Genomic DNA, 16,319 nt, shown 5'->3' with positions numbered 1-16,319 from the left:
GCCCAGCAAGACAAGCACACTGCAACCTTTGTAAGAAAACGGGTCATTATGCGAAAGTTTGCAGGTCCAGAGGGATAAGTGAAGTAAACATGACTCGCGATGAACAAGAGAGTGGCAGAGCATTCTTAGGTGCTGTTAGTACAGAGCAGAATGATGATAAAACTAAAAGTGAATAATTCTGAGGTGTTGTTCAAAGTGGACACGGGAGCAGATGTCACGGTGGTTTCTGAAGAACTGTTTGAGGAGGAAAACTTTGGTAAACTGCAGAAAACCTCAGAGATACTGCTGGGACCAGGTCAAGATTCACTGCAGGTCAAGGGAAGGTGCACAGCTAAACTCAGCACGAATAATAAAGGTTCTGCTTCAACCGACTGTGTTTTGGGATATCGTCGGCTCCAGAACATTTCCAGAAAAGGATGTCGCAAATGCTGGAGGGTCTAGAAGGGGTCTTGTGCCACATACCACGACTCAAGACATATATGTGATCTCGGGATCGAAAACGGCACTACTCGGGCGGCCGGCAATCCATGCTCTAGACATCATAGCAAGAATCGATACAGTGAACCTTGATAGTCTGGAGTCAGTGAAAAGACCGTTTCCAGAATTATTCCAGGGTCTGGGAAAAGTGCAGGGAGACTATGAGATATCTCTAAAGCCCTGACGCCAAGCCCTTTTCACTGTCAACACCCCGTCGTATTCCATCACCCCTCATGTCAAGAGTGAAGCAGGAATTGGAGAATCAAGGAGTGATTACCAGAGTAGAACAACCGACTGACTGGTGCGCAGGCATGGCCGTTGATCCGAAACCACGCGGTGCAGTGCGCATATGTGTAGATCTAACAAAGCTCAACTGCGCAGTAAACAGAGAAAGACACATTCTTCCTTCTGTGGAACATGCTCTTGGTCAACTGGAAGGAGCCACGGTCTTCTCAAAACTCGACGCCAGCTCAGGATTTTGGCTGCTTCCTTTATTACAGAACTCAGCCCTCCTCACCACCTTTATTACTCCTTCTGGAAGGTTCTGCTTCAACCGACTGTGTTTTGGGATATCGTCGGCTCCAGAACATTTCCAGAAAAGGATGTCGCAAATGCTGGAGGGTCTAGAAGGGGTCTTGTGCCGCATGGACGATATATTAGTGTTCGGAGCGTCCCAGACAGAACATGATCAACGTCTCTTTGCTGTGCTGCAAAAACTGCAAAAGGAAGGAGTGACTCTCAAAGATAAATGTGAATTCTCTAATACCCCTTTTCCACCAAAAAAGAACTGGTTCGGAACTGGTGCTGGTTCAAAGTTGGTTCAGAGTTGGTGCGAACCTTCTCAGAACCTGTTTGTTTTTCCACTGACTAGAGCGCCCAGCGAACGACGTCGTTACGTCACTGTGTACGTCGCCATACATCTTAGCTAGAAACGCTTGCAAGTACAACATTACTTTGGGATTATCTCTAACTCGTGAACCAAGAAGGCTTTAAAAACAATTGAAATATGTAAGTCGTTTAATCTTTTCCTTTGATATGTAATCTTTTCTGATTAGTTATGTACCCCTGTCTTGTGTCTTTTTTTTTTCTTTCCATTTATTTGTTCTATATTGTGACTGTTTTCTTCTTTGCTTACATAATGTTTTCAATAAAAAATAAAAAAAAATAAAAAAAAACTAGAAACGCTTGCGCCAACTTCAAGCATAACAATTACAATGGCGGACTACATCGTGTTTCTGCAAATGTTTCTCCTGGCTTTGCGATCCTATATTATGGTCAGAAAATATGTTATCTAAACCCGCCCCCAGCCCCCGAGGTAAGCATGACGTGGTAAAAGAACGGTTCTAGTCCAGCAAAGCGTTGGTGCCGCTTTTGGAACCAGTTTTCCTGGCCGAGAACCGGTTCTTTGGCTGTCGAAACACAAAGAACTGTTTCGCGCGCAGGCACCGGCTCCGAACCGGCTCTCAAAATGCTTTGGTGGAAAAGGGGAATAAGAAGAGTGTGAAGTTCCTTGGGCAGAAACTGGATGAGTCAGGAGTTCATGCAGATCCTGAAAGGTGCGTGCAGTCACACAAATGAGCGAGCCAACACATGTAAGTGAAGTGCGGAGATGAAGTGCATGATAAATCACCTAGGGAAGTTTTTACCAAACCTAGCTGAGAAAACGCAGCCTTTGAGAGATCTACTGCAGAAACAGAATATGTGGGCATGGGGAGAGCAACAACAGAGAGCTTTTGAGGACATTAGAAGAGATCTAAGCACACCGCCGGGGCTGGCTCTTTACAATCCAAAAACCACCACAGTTGTTTCAGCCGATGCATCATCATACGGGCTAGGAGCTGCATTGCTACAGATGCAAGGTGAGCAGCTTAAACCTGTAGCCTACGCATCAAGAGCACTCACAAACACGGAGAGGAGATATGCGCACATTGAAAAGAGGCCTTAGCTGTCGCCTGGGCTTGTGAGCGCTTCTCAGACTTTCCCGTAGGTCTTTCCTTTCATGTAGAAACAGACCACACACCATTGGCACCCCTCTCGAGTTCAAAGAACCTAGACGAACTACCACCACGCATACAATACAATACAATACAATACATGTTTATTTATAAAGCACAAGTTTAAAGACAACCGAGGTTGACCAAAGTGCTGTACATGCATACAAGAATTTTGCAAATTTACAGACAAGCACCAGTTGTAAAATGGGTATAACACACGAAAGTAAAATCATAAAATAAAGGGTAAGGGTATATTAAACGCTAAAGAAAAAAGATAAGTCTTAAGAGTAGACTTAAAGGTCGATAGTGTTGGGGCAGTTCTGATATGGGCCGGGAGACCGTTCCATAATTTAGGGCCAATGGCAGAGAAGGCACGATCTCCTCTATTTTTTAGTCCTCGGCACTTGCAGCAGACCAGAGTCAGCTGATGTGAGTGACCTTGGCTGAGCGTGACTGTGTAAGAGGTCTGACAAATACTGTGGTGCCTCATTATGAACGGATTTAAAAACAAACAGTAGAATTTTAAAATCAATTCTATATTTGACCGGCAGCCAATGTAGTGAGATCAAGGTCGGTGTGATAGATTCATATTTACGCTTCCCAAAAAGAAGCCGAGCCGCTGCATTTTGAACTAACTGCAAACGCGCAACACAGGCCTGTGAAGCGCCAATATACAGTGAGTTACAATAATCAAGTCGTGATGTAACAAAAGCATGCATGGCCGTTTCGAATTTCTTAAGGGAAAGAAAAGGCTTCACCTTTGACAAAAGACGAAGATGATAAAAACACGACTTGATCACAGTACTTATCTGCTTGTCAAATTTAAGATTGGTATCAAACCAAACACCCAAGTTTCTGGCACACATGGTACTATAAGGCGACAAGGATGCAAAATCAGGGGCATGTAAATATTGTCCATTTGAACCAAACACAATAAATTCGGTTTTACTCTCATTCAAGCTCAGGAAGTTAGACGTAAGCCAAAGTTTTAGCTCTCCCAGACAATCCGTGATAGGCTGTAATGCCTGCGTCAGCGCTGATCCACAAGTTACTAAAGTTACTCACTTTAAGACTGACAGTCCCTCCTAATCGAAATAAACCAATATCCCGGAGTAAATTTTACTCCAGTAACTCCATCAATTCACTGAACTGAGACATGTTAGTGATGAGCACGAGCAGCTGATAATGAAGAAGTTTTCACACAAACACATACACACTGTCACACACACACAAACTCACACATACACACACACACACACACACTTACAAACACACTCTCTCTCTCTCTCTCTTTCTCTCGCACACACACACACACACACACACACACACACACACACACACACACACACACACACACACACACACACACACACACACACACACATACTCACTTACTCTCACACACACACACACACACACACACACACACACACACACACAATTCTAGGATTATTCGGTTGTGTATAATGCTTTGTGAAACTGATACTGGAGAATAAGTCTTGCTGCTGTTAATAATGTTGTTTGAGTGATTGTATTGTCTTCGCTACAACGGAAAGTGAGGTTTTGAATGTGGAGACTATTAGGCCTCAAGAAATAGTTTTGTCCTCATAGAAAACAAAACGAGGAGAAAAGTGCAGAGACTGAAAACGTCTCAGGTTACGTATGTAACCCTGGTTCCCTGAGAGGGAACGAGACGCTGCGTTTGAGACGCGGTGGGAACGCTCTGCGTGATTGCGTCATGAAGCACGTGTAAAATCAGTCCAATGGAAGCCCGATACGTAAAGGTGACGTCATAGACCAGGAAACTATAAAGCACCCTTGAAAACAGACCGCGACAGCTTCTGAAAAGTCTGAAGCAAGTCGATCAGGGTATGCAGGAAGTATGGCAGGCAAACGCAGCGTCTCGTTCCCTCTCAGGGAACCAGGGTTACATACGTAACCTGAGACGTTCCCTTTCAAGGGAACTTCGAGCTGCGTTTGAGACGCGGTGGGAACCCCATACCCACTACGCCATAGTGACAAATGCCCGTTCTGTGTGAAGTACTTGGCGCACACTAAGAAGCAAGCAACCTCGCCCCAGGAGTGGAGAGGTCAAGGTCATAAAACCTTATATGTGGCATTGATATGGAAGCTGAAAAGGCAAGTGGAAGCGGTTTGCAGTGTGTTGAGACTGATGATAACGTGTGTGTTGATGAATCAAGATGTGATAGTGACAGTTGTTCAGAAGTTTCTGAGTTTGAGTTGAGTCAGTCATCTGGAGATGTGTGTATTCTGTGGAAGAGTTTAATGACTTTCTGGATCAAACAAAAGGACAGAAGGTGGATGTTCTGAAGTTTTTTCACATGGTTATGGGTGCTGCTCTTATATATTTCTCTCTCTGTCTTTTTTCATTCCTGTTTCTTCTCCCCTCTTTTAACATGCAAACCTTAAGAGTTAGTACTTTAAACATTAGTGGTGCGAGGAATAGAGAGAAACAAGGCTTATTAACTGAGTTCCTTAAGCTCAAAGAATCGCATGTAACATTTTTACAAGAAACTCACAGTGACGAGAGCAATGAGACAGATTGGGGATTGTGTTGGGAGGGCAGTTACTCTTTAAGTCATGGAACAAGTTTAAGTGCTGGGGTAGCCATACTTTTTTCACCTTACCTCAATGTTGATATAGTGTCAAAAGTAGAATTAGAAAAAGGTCGCCTTCTTGTTGTAGAAACAAAAATTGATGAATATAATTTCATATTTGTTCATATTTATGCTCCAAACAGAAGTGCAGATAGAATAATTCTATTTAAAAAACTGAGTGAATATTTGAAAAATGTGAATGCAGATGATTTTCTAATATTAGGAGGTGACTGGAATAGTACAGTTGATTTTACTTTGGATAGGAATAATACTGAACCAGATTTTGAATCGCCTGCCTTTCTTAAAAAAAATATTTTTCAAAATGATTTGTTGGATGTGTGGAGAGAGAGGAAAGTTAAACAATACACTTGGATAAAAATCTCACAAGAGAGAATAAGTGCAGCTAGATTAGATAGATTTTATGTTTGTAAAAAAGCTAATAACAGGATTGTGTCTGCGAACATTGTGCCATGTTGTGTTTCGGACCATCATTTTGTTACTTGCAATTTGTCTTTGTCACAGACTCAGTGCAAAAGTGGAAATTAAATGTACGTTTGTTACAGGAGAAAGATTTCATTGAAAGATTTAAACACTTTCGGGGGTCTTGGGTTTCACAGAAAGGTGAATATGAAAACCTAGTTCAGTGGTGGGAATTGGGAAAAACACAAATTAGAATTTTTTGTCAACAGTTTTCTTCGTTCTCTACAACACAGATTAAAGAAAAAATCAATGAATTAGAAAAGTAAATAGTAAAGATGCCATCTAATATGGTGCTGCACTCAAACACTGTGATGGAGAACTTCTGTGAGAGGAAGAATGCACTGAACTCTCCACTGCAAGGGCAAGCTAAGGGAGCACTTATAAGGGCACGGTTTCTGTCAGTCCATGATATGGATGCTCCAACTACATATTTTTTTAATCTTGAAAAAGTCTCAAAAAAGCAGAGTGTAATGCATTGTCTGACATTCCCAGATGGGTCTAAAACATCTGACCCAAAAAACATGAGGAAAATTGCTGTGGACTTTTATTCAGAATCTTTTAGAGCTGAAAAGTGTGATTCGCAGAGGACATCGGACTTGTTTGAGCAACTTCCGACTCTTAATGGAAAACAACGTGCAAGTTTGGACAGTGTTTTTTCTTTTCAAGAATGGACTGAAGCTGTACAGCAGTTGAAGCCTGGTCGTGCACCAGGTACTGATGGTCTGCCGGGGGATTTCTATAAAGCCATGTGGGGAATCATAGGTAAAGACTTTTATGAAGTTGTACAGAAATGCTATGAGGAGCAGAATCTTCCAGGAGCTGTCCGAGGGCTGTCCTTGCTCTTATTCCCAGAAAAGGAGACATAAGTCTCATGAAGAACTGGAGACCCGTTTCCATTCTCACTACTGACTATAACATTCTGGCGAAAGGTTTGGTTAATAGATTGAAGTGTGTTTTGGGTGATATCATTCATAAAGATCAATCATACTGTATTACAAATAGATCTATTTACTATAACATCTATCTAGTGAGAGATTTACTAGATTATTGTAAATTAAATGGTATCAATTTAGGTCTTCTATCGTTAGACCAAGAGAAGGCTTTTGATCGTGTAGATCATGAGTATTTATTTAAAATATTAAAAGTTTTTGGTTGTGGTGATGGGTTTCTTTCCTGGATTAGGACTTTGCACACAAATGCTTCATGTTTAGTACAAATTGGAGGAGGTTTAAGTCCAGCAATACAAATGCAAAGGGGAATCAGACAGGGTTGTCCGTTGTCTGGCCAGTCGTATGCAATAGCAGTTGAACCTTTGTTGTGTTTATTTAGGAAAAATGTGTCTGGTATATGTGTAGGTAACAGTATCTATAATGAAATTAAGCTGACAGCATATGCAGACGATATCACTGTGTTTGTTAAGAATCAAAAAGATGTAAATACAGTTAAGAAGTGTCTTTGTTTATATGAAAAGGCATCATCTGCCAAGTTAAATTGGAGTAAAACGGAAGCTTTGTGGTGTCATGAACATTCAACAGAGGTCTTACCAGTTATTCCTGAACATGTAAAATGGGGGAAAATAGATTTCAATTTCTAGGGGTTTATTTAGGAAGTGAAGAGTTTAAAACAATAATTGGGAGAATGTAAAGGATAAAGTATGTGCTAGGTTATCTAAACGGAACTGGTTGCTTTTTTTTGTTTCCGTTTGTTTCTTTGTGTTTTGGAATATTTAATGTAAAATAAATCAGATTTTAAAGGTCTCTCTCTCTCTCACACACACACACACACACACACACACACACACACACACACACACACACACACACACTCTCTCTCTCTCTCTCTCTCTCTCTCTCTCTCTCTCTCTCACACACACACACACACACACACACACACACTGCTGCTGTGAATGTAAATGTGGGGATTAATAAAGTTGATCAGGAGCTGGTCAGGGACACACAGTCTCATGCAGGGCTGAGAGATGTCGTCTATGATGAAGTCAGCTTAGCTCACGTCTCCTCGATGGTGTCCAGAGGACAGTCCAGGATAGAGCTGGCCCTCTTTACCCGTTTATTAAACCTCTCTCTCTCCTCTCAGTGCTTCAGCTCCCCAACACACACCGCATGAAGAGCGCAGAAGACACACAGTGTCACAGAGAGTAAAAAAGACGCGAGTGTTTAACGCAAAAAAAAAACAACAACATAATTTACCACTTTATTTACAAAATATTAATCTCTAACGTGCGTTCACGCAACAACGTCTGCTCTCACACGCATGCGCCGTGGTGCTCATGTGAACGCGCGTCTCTGTTTACCTCTCTCTCTCTCTCGTCACACATAGAAAGTGAAAGTTAGTTCTCCTGTCGCCATTTTAAGCAGGAAAAATAGGAATACGACACGGGGAAAACGGCATCAAAGTATATGAACGTTTAAGAAGGAATTTCCGTTTATCTTTATAATGTTAAAGCTGGAGGATTTGAGATCCTGTATCTTGTAAAAGTTTGATCAAGGTGAGTGTTCATGTGTGACTTCCTCATATTAATATGAATCTCTGGAGGATATTTTAAGTGATTGATTGTTTGACATAAAATATTTAATTACGGGGTTCTTTCACTTCAAGGTTTCTTTTAGATTTGGTGATGTTTTTGATTCTTCAGTAGTTTAATTGCATATGTGTAAACATGCATAGGCCAAATAATCACCTCAAAGACAAACGCCTTTTTTAAAAAAAAATCGGGTCAGAGTCTGTCGAGGCGGGTCGGGGTTTGTTTTCTTTCACCTGAACATGTTCAGCGTTTCTCGGTGTCCGTTATTGTTCATACATTCTAAATTAAACGGCCGACTTGTTGTGTGTGTGTGTGTGTGTGTGTGTGTGTGTGTGCGTGTGTGTGTAATTATGAGCTTGAGTTAAAGCACACTCTCAGAAAAAACGTACTTGCTGTCACTGTGGCTGTACCTTTTCAGAAGGTGCACCTTTACCTAAAGAGTGCATATTAGTCCCTCAAAGGTGCATATTGGTACATGAAGACTGAAAAAAAAATTGTTTAATGTTATTTTTTTATTTATTTTTATTTTTCTTTATTCATTTTTATAATAATTTCGTGATGTTTTTTATGAAGTCAGACAGTGTTTGTACATGTGTACTGAGCAGAGCTGCTTGAGTTATATTTTGGGGTACAGTATGTCTGCAATGCAATGTTCACTGAGACAGTTGGCATGCTCTTTGCAAGAAAAGGAATGTTTCAACTGATGCAAATGTACCATTTGTATACCACTAATGTATACACTGAAGAAATAGTTTCTTAATGTGCATTAGGAGTGGATTGTGCCATGTTTAAGAAATGTTTGATAAATCTAGAATGAAGACCTCCTCTCATGTAGCCTTATTGTTATATGCCTGTTTCTCTCTGTCTGACATGACACGTTTAAATAATAAATCTATTGGCAAAAGTAACTGGTGTAGCTTCCGTGATTCAACAATGATGGGGGAAGCATGATTTTCAAGTCTACCGTACCAAAAGTGTACATATTTAGTACCTAACTGGTACATACCATAATATGATATTAGAACCCTTTTGAAACCCTTTTTGTCCCAGTGACAGCTTTTGTACCTTTTTTTTTCTGAGAGTGCAGTCACACGATCCTTTTCCCACACACTCCAGACATGTTCAGCTAAATTGAACGAATTAAATGAATGTTGTTTAATTTAATAATTTAATGTAGTGTGTGAATGTTTCTTCATCAGAGTCAGTGGAGGAGATCAAACTCATCAGATTCTCCTGCATCTTCATCATGGGTAATTCACAAGCATCCAGAGATGGAGATTTCTCTCCAGGACGCAGGTACTTTCAACAAACACTGTTAAATATTGTGTCACATCTCAGAAAAGGAGTTACAAACCCCACAGACACACAGAAAAAATATATCTTTTACCTATTTTTGCCTGTGTTTTTGTTTTGAAACTAACATGAAATATTAAATAAAAAGATCATAAAGTTTCCTCAAAGTGCTTTAAGATGAAAGCTGAATGTGTTTTTATTAATATGGTTCCTCTCATAAAGAATGAACACAGAAATCTAGAGGATTAAACTGAATCTGTTCTGTGTTCCAGTTCAGTCCAGCAGAAGAGCTCAAACCCAGAGTCCAGCTGTGTGTCTGTGAAGAGTGACTGGTCTATGGATCCGCCACCAGTGTTTAAGAGTGGAGACACACGGCCTAATCTCAGGTATATCACTTCTATAAAAGTTATGCTTATAGTATTTGATTTTTATAAAATTGTTAATATACAGCAGTTTAATGAGTTACAATCCTGTAAGTTTCAGTCTATTAATGATGATCATTGTGCTCTTGTGTAAAGCTCTATGTATTGTATTGTTAACACATTCACACACTGTAAAAGCTGTTGGTCTGTTACTCAGTTAATGACACAATTACATCAATATCAGTGTGTCTGATTCTTTACCCTCTTCATTCTGATTTAAGGTCAAATCTTCCATCCAGACCAGTTAAAAACAAAACTGTGTTCAAGCCTGTGATTCAACCACAAGACTTTAATGAAAGCATGTGTCCTGGTTTCAGGTAAAATGCAGGACTTTTGTTGTTGATTAATTTTAGGTGTTTCAATTCACATCACACATCACTCAAACACATGATTAATGATTTAAACATTTCAGAAAACTAATGGTGTTCTGTGTCCCATAATGCCGCAAAAAGAAAATGTTTTAATTTATGACCATTTACTTCTCTAACTCAATAACTGTAATAATGTGGTATTTTAATCTTACAGCCATGACTCTAAATCTGCTGAAGTCCTCAACACATTGAGATCAAATCTGAGACAGAAGTGTGAGTGTGTGTGTGAGGGAATATCAAAGCAGGGAAACCCAACACTCCTGAATGAGATCTACACAGAGCTCTACATCACAGAGAGTGGAAGTGGAGAGATCAATAATGAGCATGAGGTGAGACAGATTGAGACACAGTCCAGGAGAGCAGAAACAGAGGACACACCGATCAAATGCAGTGACATCTTTAGACCTTTACCTGGACAAGACAAACCCATCAGAACTGTGCTGACAAAGGGAGTCGCTGGCATTGGAAAAACAGTCTCTGTGCAGAAGCTCATCCTGGACTGGGCTGAAGGGAAAGAGAATCAGGACGTCCAGCTCATATTCCCACTCGCTTTCAGAGAGCTCAACTTGATGAAGGACAAAACACTCAGTCTTTCAGATCTTCTTCATCGCTTCTTCCCTGAAAGCAGAGAAATGGCCATATCCAGTGATGAGTATAAAGTGCTGTTCATCTTTGATGGTCTGGATGAGTGTCGTCTGTCTCTGGATTTTCAGAGCGATGTGAGGTTGTGTGATGTGACTGAATCCGCCTCAGTGGACGAGCTGCTGAAGAACCTCATTGTGGGGAATCTGCTTCCCTCGTCTCTCATCTGGATCACCTCCAGACCAGCAGCAGCGGATCTCGTCCCCTCTGAGTGTGTCCATCGAGTGACAGAGGTACGAGGCTTCAGTGACACACAGAAGCAGGAATACTTCAGGAAGAGAATCAGTGATCAGAGTCTGGCCCACAGGATCATCTCACACCTGAAGTCCTCAAGGAGCCTCTTTATTATGTGCCACATCCCAGTGTTCTGCTGGATCTCAGCCACTGTTCTAGAGGAGATGTGCAGTGGAGCAGAGAGAGGAGAGATTCCCAAGACTCTCACTCAGATGTACACACACTTCCTGCTCATTCAGACCAACATCAAACATGAGAAGGACTATGAGAAGAAAGTGAAAGATGAAGACATGATTGTCAAACTGGGGGAACTGGCGTATCGGCAGCTTGTGAAAGGCCACCTGATCTTCTATGAGGAAGACCTGAGCGAGTGTGGCATTGATGTGGCAGAAGCATCAGTTTACTCAGGATTGTGCACTCAGATCTTCAGAGAGGAGTTGGGCTTGTGTCAGGGGAAAGTCTTCTGCTTTGTTCATCTGAGCATTCAGGAACATCTAGCAGCTCTATATGTGCATCTCTCCTTTATCAACAATAACATCAATGTGTTTGACCAGATTACCAAACCAACTAATGGAGGCACAGTGTCCCTATCTGATCTCCATCAGAGAGCTGTGGATGAGGCTTTACACAGTAGAAATGGGCATCTGGACCTTTTCCTTCGTTTCCTTCTGGGTCTGTCAGTGAAGTCTAATCAGAGTCTCTTACAAGAACTAAAGACACAGACAGCAAACAGCTCTCACAACAATGAGGAAACAGTTGACTATATTAAAGAGAAGATCAGTGAGAATCCCTCTCCAGATAAATACATCAATCTGTTTCACTGTCTGAATGAACTGGGTGATCTTTCTCTAGTGAACGAAGCTCAACCTCATACGTCTGGAGGATTACGTGCTGTGAAACTCTCCTCGTCTCAGTGGTCAGCTTTAGTGTTTGTGTTGTTGTCCTCAGAGGAGACACTGCAGAGGTTTGACCTGTGGAGCTTAATTGGAGTCAGCAATGATGGGTAAGTAACACTGAGTGCAATCATTACAGTCTAAAACATTATGAACAAAGAGAAACTCAGAGATCAGAGGTGTTTAAATCACGGGGCACAGACTGATTTCTGGGATATTGATCATAATTTGCGGGTGTTTCTCAAACCGTGGCTGTGTCCTAGTAAGGCTGCATATCTCGACTGCCACATCATCAAGCGCCTCTGAAGGCCGTCTCAGTTTGAAGGATCTTTTGAACACAGACTTCATTTTGTGTCTTTAATTCAGATCATTTTGAAGGATGCATCAAGTGTGTCCTTCCTGTTCTTCAATCTCCCACAATCCTTTGCACACATTCCAGTTCATGTAAAAGAACTGATGGAAACGAGTCGGCACTGAGTTTATCTGAGTTCATTATGAAATGTAAGACACAGATAATGTGTTCGGAGATGAAGGCATACATGTTATCTTATGTTTCTGTGTAAATGAATCACTGAACACTAAACTGACAATAATGTAAGACACTGGGAGACACAGACGGCTGTCGTTCACTGTATTACAGTAATAAAACAGCAAGTTAATAGAAAGATATTTAATAGAAAGTATTCTTCCTAAATGAAGTTATAATAGTAACAGCAAGTGGACGTCCGCGGATCCTCCTGATGATGATAATGACGTCACGCGGACGGCCAAAGTAAACTTGATAAAACAGTGAATGTCCTTGATGGCGTTCCTGGAGGCGTTCAGCTCTTCACAGCGGCTCTTCAAAACTGGCTGTAAAACATAAATCTGCATTGTTTATCCTTTTGATCTTTCATTCAAAAAATTGCCCAAAATCAAATCTTTCATCGAAGTTAAAGAATTGAAAGTGTGGGGGAAATCACATTATGAAACAAATGCTTTTCACCAAAACATGTTGGCCACAATTATTGGCACCCTTTTATTAAATACTTTTTGCAATCTCCTTTTGACAAGATAACAGCTCTGAGTTTTCTCCTGTATCGTCAAAGCTTTATTAAGGACACACATGGTCCAAACACAAACAGTTACACAACATAAACAGTAACAGACAAATACAAACAAAACAACAACCCAATATCACATGTTTACATAGCCTGAACTTAAGACCCGACTCATCAATCAATTACACGTTTCCCTTTCTTATCATTTGGCTTTGGCTGCATTACCCTATAGTTTATTGTTATGTTTTCAATTGTAATCAACATTTCCGTAAGTACTAAATATATTGGGCCATTTAACATGACGTTTTAATTATGAAATGAACAAAAAGATTCGTTCATTTTGCTAAACTAGATCAGAGTCAGTAAAATGATCCAAACTTCCCACTACTAGTGTGTGTGTGTGTGTGTCTCTGTGTGTGTGTGTGTGTGTGTTTGTGTGTGTCTGTCTGTGTGTGTGTGTCTGTCTGTCTGTGTGTTTGTGTGTGTGTGTGCGCGTGCTTGTGTGTGTGTGTGTGTGTGTGTGTGTGTGTGTGTGCGCCAGTGCTGCTGCCCCAGTTAATGTGACTTTATCACAATTAGCTTACTTCTCATTTCAAAAACGACTTGTTTAACACAAAATACCTCTTGATTCATGAAAATATACGCATTTGACAGGACAAAAAAATCTGAAAAGTCAAAATAGTGTTGTAGTGTAAATGTAGACTAATAGACCTTGACAAGCGACATTGACAAGAGAAAGAGAAACAAATCTGTGTTGCTGAATACGAGGCTTCTACAGTTATAGACACTAAAACAACTTTCCACACGTCCTTTATAAAGCAGTGTTTAATTAAAAACATATTTGAGGGTATTTATGAAGGTATTATGTATTATTTACTTATGTTATGAATTATTATTATTGTTAGCATTATTAATGAACTTATTTATTTTTTATTTTCTATTAGTGTCCCCCAAAACACAGCAGATGAAGTTCTCCAGAAGCTGATGCCTGTGGTTACAGCAACTAGATCAGCTGAGTAAGTAACACTGAGAACAAGCATCACTGCTAAAACATTATAACAGTTCTTACTTAAACATTATACATTAATGCTTTAACAAATAATATGAGTGTCACACTTCAGCTTTTAAACCCTCCACCTATCTGACCTGATTAATGATCTACGTAACCGTGTTTATGATATTTGTGTGAGAAATTTATTTTCAAATATATGCATTTATAATTAACATTTAAACAAATGAACATTTATATTTAGACTTTTTAATATTTATTTTAATTTAATTAAAATGTTAATACATTTATTTAGGTAAAAAAACAGATGTTTTTAATGTATTTCATTTGATCAGTTTTACATAATCTTTCTCCCTCCCATAATCTCTTAGAATAACAGTTAAACTTGCTGATATGTTTAATTCATTGTTTAAAAAAGAGATATTGCACAAATGATATGCACTCATGATCCCTCAGTCTCTCTGCCTATTTCCCCAGTTCAGTTGTTTGTCTCAGCGCAGAGTCTTGTCTAGAGTTCCTGGCATTACTGAGCGTTGTCCTTGTTTTCTGCTATTCCTGGTTTGGAGATCTGCCTGTGTCCTGGGGTGTGTTCCAGAAAGCAAGCTTATCTTACCCTCAAACATACCCTGAACTCTTGCTTGATTAAACCACATTATTTGGTTTTATTGTTTAATTTCATGGTTCACACACCAGACCTTCTCAACAGAGACGAATCCACGAGTCTCCATGGAAACAGACGCTGAGAAAAAGCGCGCCGTACGACTACTTTCTTCTTTTGTTAAACGCTGATTTACATAGTGCATATCGCCTCCTATTTGGTGGTTGTGCAATCAATCAAAGCTCAGGATTTTATAGGCGATTTGATACACACGATTTTGATGAAATTAGTAGGGATTTTTATTTTAGTTTGAAAACAGAGGAATATCTGCAAATTGATAAAGCCTCTGTGTTGAGGGTTTTACAAACCACCCAAAAACTAAAAGCCGTGGGCTTGATAAAGTCAGTGGAGAGTTTTGAGGAGCTGTGCTTATCAGCGCTGTGATATCAGGCATTTCATTTTTCAGACCTCATTGAGATTACAGAGAGTGCCTTCAGTTGTTTCTATCAAAAGCTAGATCAGTGTTTATATCTGAACTTTAAACTTTTATCCCATTACTTCTATTTAAGCTGTTTCATGCCAACTCTCTCTGGGTCAGCGGCAGCGCCAACACAGATGTAAAGTGTAGCGATGTGATTTAGTCAAAGGTTTAATAGAGGAATTGTAAGAAGATGGTGTGTGTGTGTGAATGGAGATCACAGTATTGTAAAGCTGAATCGGTCAGCTCTACTGTCTTATCTCTCTCTCAGCATATGAGCAGCGCGAGGGCTTTCAGTGCTTCAGTCTCACGCCGCTTCCACACGTCCACTAGACAGGGATATTACGACACTCATAGATAACCACACGCTTCAGCCTCTGTTGGAGCAAGCTGGGTTTCCATGTTTTATGGGGACTTTCCATTAGAGATGGGATTTATGGCTCTTTGAGGAGATCCGGATCTTTGCGATCCGTTCCTTTCAAAGAGCCGTTCAAAAGAACGGCTCTTTTGGCTCTTTTTAAATATTTAGTCAGTTTAAAGAAGCCAGCTTGGGGGAATCTCAGTTTATCCTGGAAATAATCACTGGGAGGAATGATGAGGTGAGATTTGTAGTCAATTAATTAAAACTCAGATATCACACACCAATATCTGAGTTTGAATTATTCTGAAATATTGATTATTACCTCATTTGTCATGTGTGGACTATATTCCATAGGGTTGCACAACATCCCTCTGCTTAGAAAGTGATATCACTATTTTGGATTTACCTTTAGTACAAAGTATGTGTATGTGTAAAGCTATGTTGACTTATGTTATTCATACAATACCACAAGAACATTTTGATAAAAAACAAAAACTATTTAAAGTTGTAAATATATACTGTAGATACAATAACATGAACACAAAATGCAATGTAAATAAATACAAAGCAGTTCCTTTGTATTTATTTACAAAGGAACTTAGTGTTACTTTAGTGGGGTTTTTTTTTTTTTTTTTAACTGGAGTAACCATGTGACGGCATAAGTCATTGGCTCTGCTCCTACCCAATGACAGCACGTAGGGTTTTTTCCCACTGGAGTACTCACGTAAGGGATGCGCGCGCGTGCACAACTATCATCATGCTGTTAGGCAGTAGCACCCCTGCGCTGGGTGCGCCCCTTCCCCTATAACTGAGGAGCTAATTTGTGTGCATCTGTGTGAAACACGCATGAAAAAAGAACGACAGAAA

The 16,319-nt window shown here is 40.2% G+C and overlaps 1 protein-coding gene across 50 annotated transcripts in view; it reads left to right on the top strand.

Moving 5' to 3' along the window:
* LOC130072179 (protein NLRC5-like) overlaps nt 1–16,319 on the top strand; it is a 912,375-nt gene that overhangs the window by 413,029 nt on the left and 483,027 nt on the right. For 5 of the 50 annotated variants that reach the window (XM_056237191.1, XM_056237193.1, XM_056237192.1 and 2 more), the window contains exon 12: nt 9,677–9,790. The exons of 43 other annotated variants lie outside the window; for them this stretch is intronic. In XM_056237191.1, coding sequence (XP_056093166.1) covers nt 9,677–9,790 — 114 coding nt within the window. Of the gene's footprint in view, nt 1–9,676; nt 9,791–10,047; nt 10,144–10,351; nt 12,077–13,950; nt 14,023–16,319 lie in introns of all 50 variants that reach the window. 2 more of the 50 variants (XM_056237189.1, XM_056237187.1) reach the window with 1 other exon arrangement.

Source organism: Rhinichthys klamathensis, unplaced genomic scaffold (genome assembly GCF_029890125.1).
Source record: "Rhinichthys klamathensis goyatoka isolate OS25496 unplaced genomic scaffold, OSU_Roscu_1.1 h1tg000481l_1, whole genome shotgun sequence".
Taxonomy (NCBI): domain Eukaryota; kingdom Metazoa; phylum Chordata; class Actinopteri; order Cypriniformes; family Leuciscidae; genus Rhinichthys; species Rhinichthys klamathensis.
This window is presented reverse-complemented; position numbering and strand designations above follow the sequence as displayed.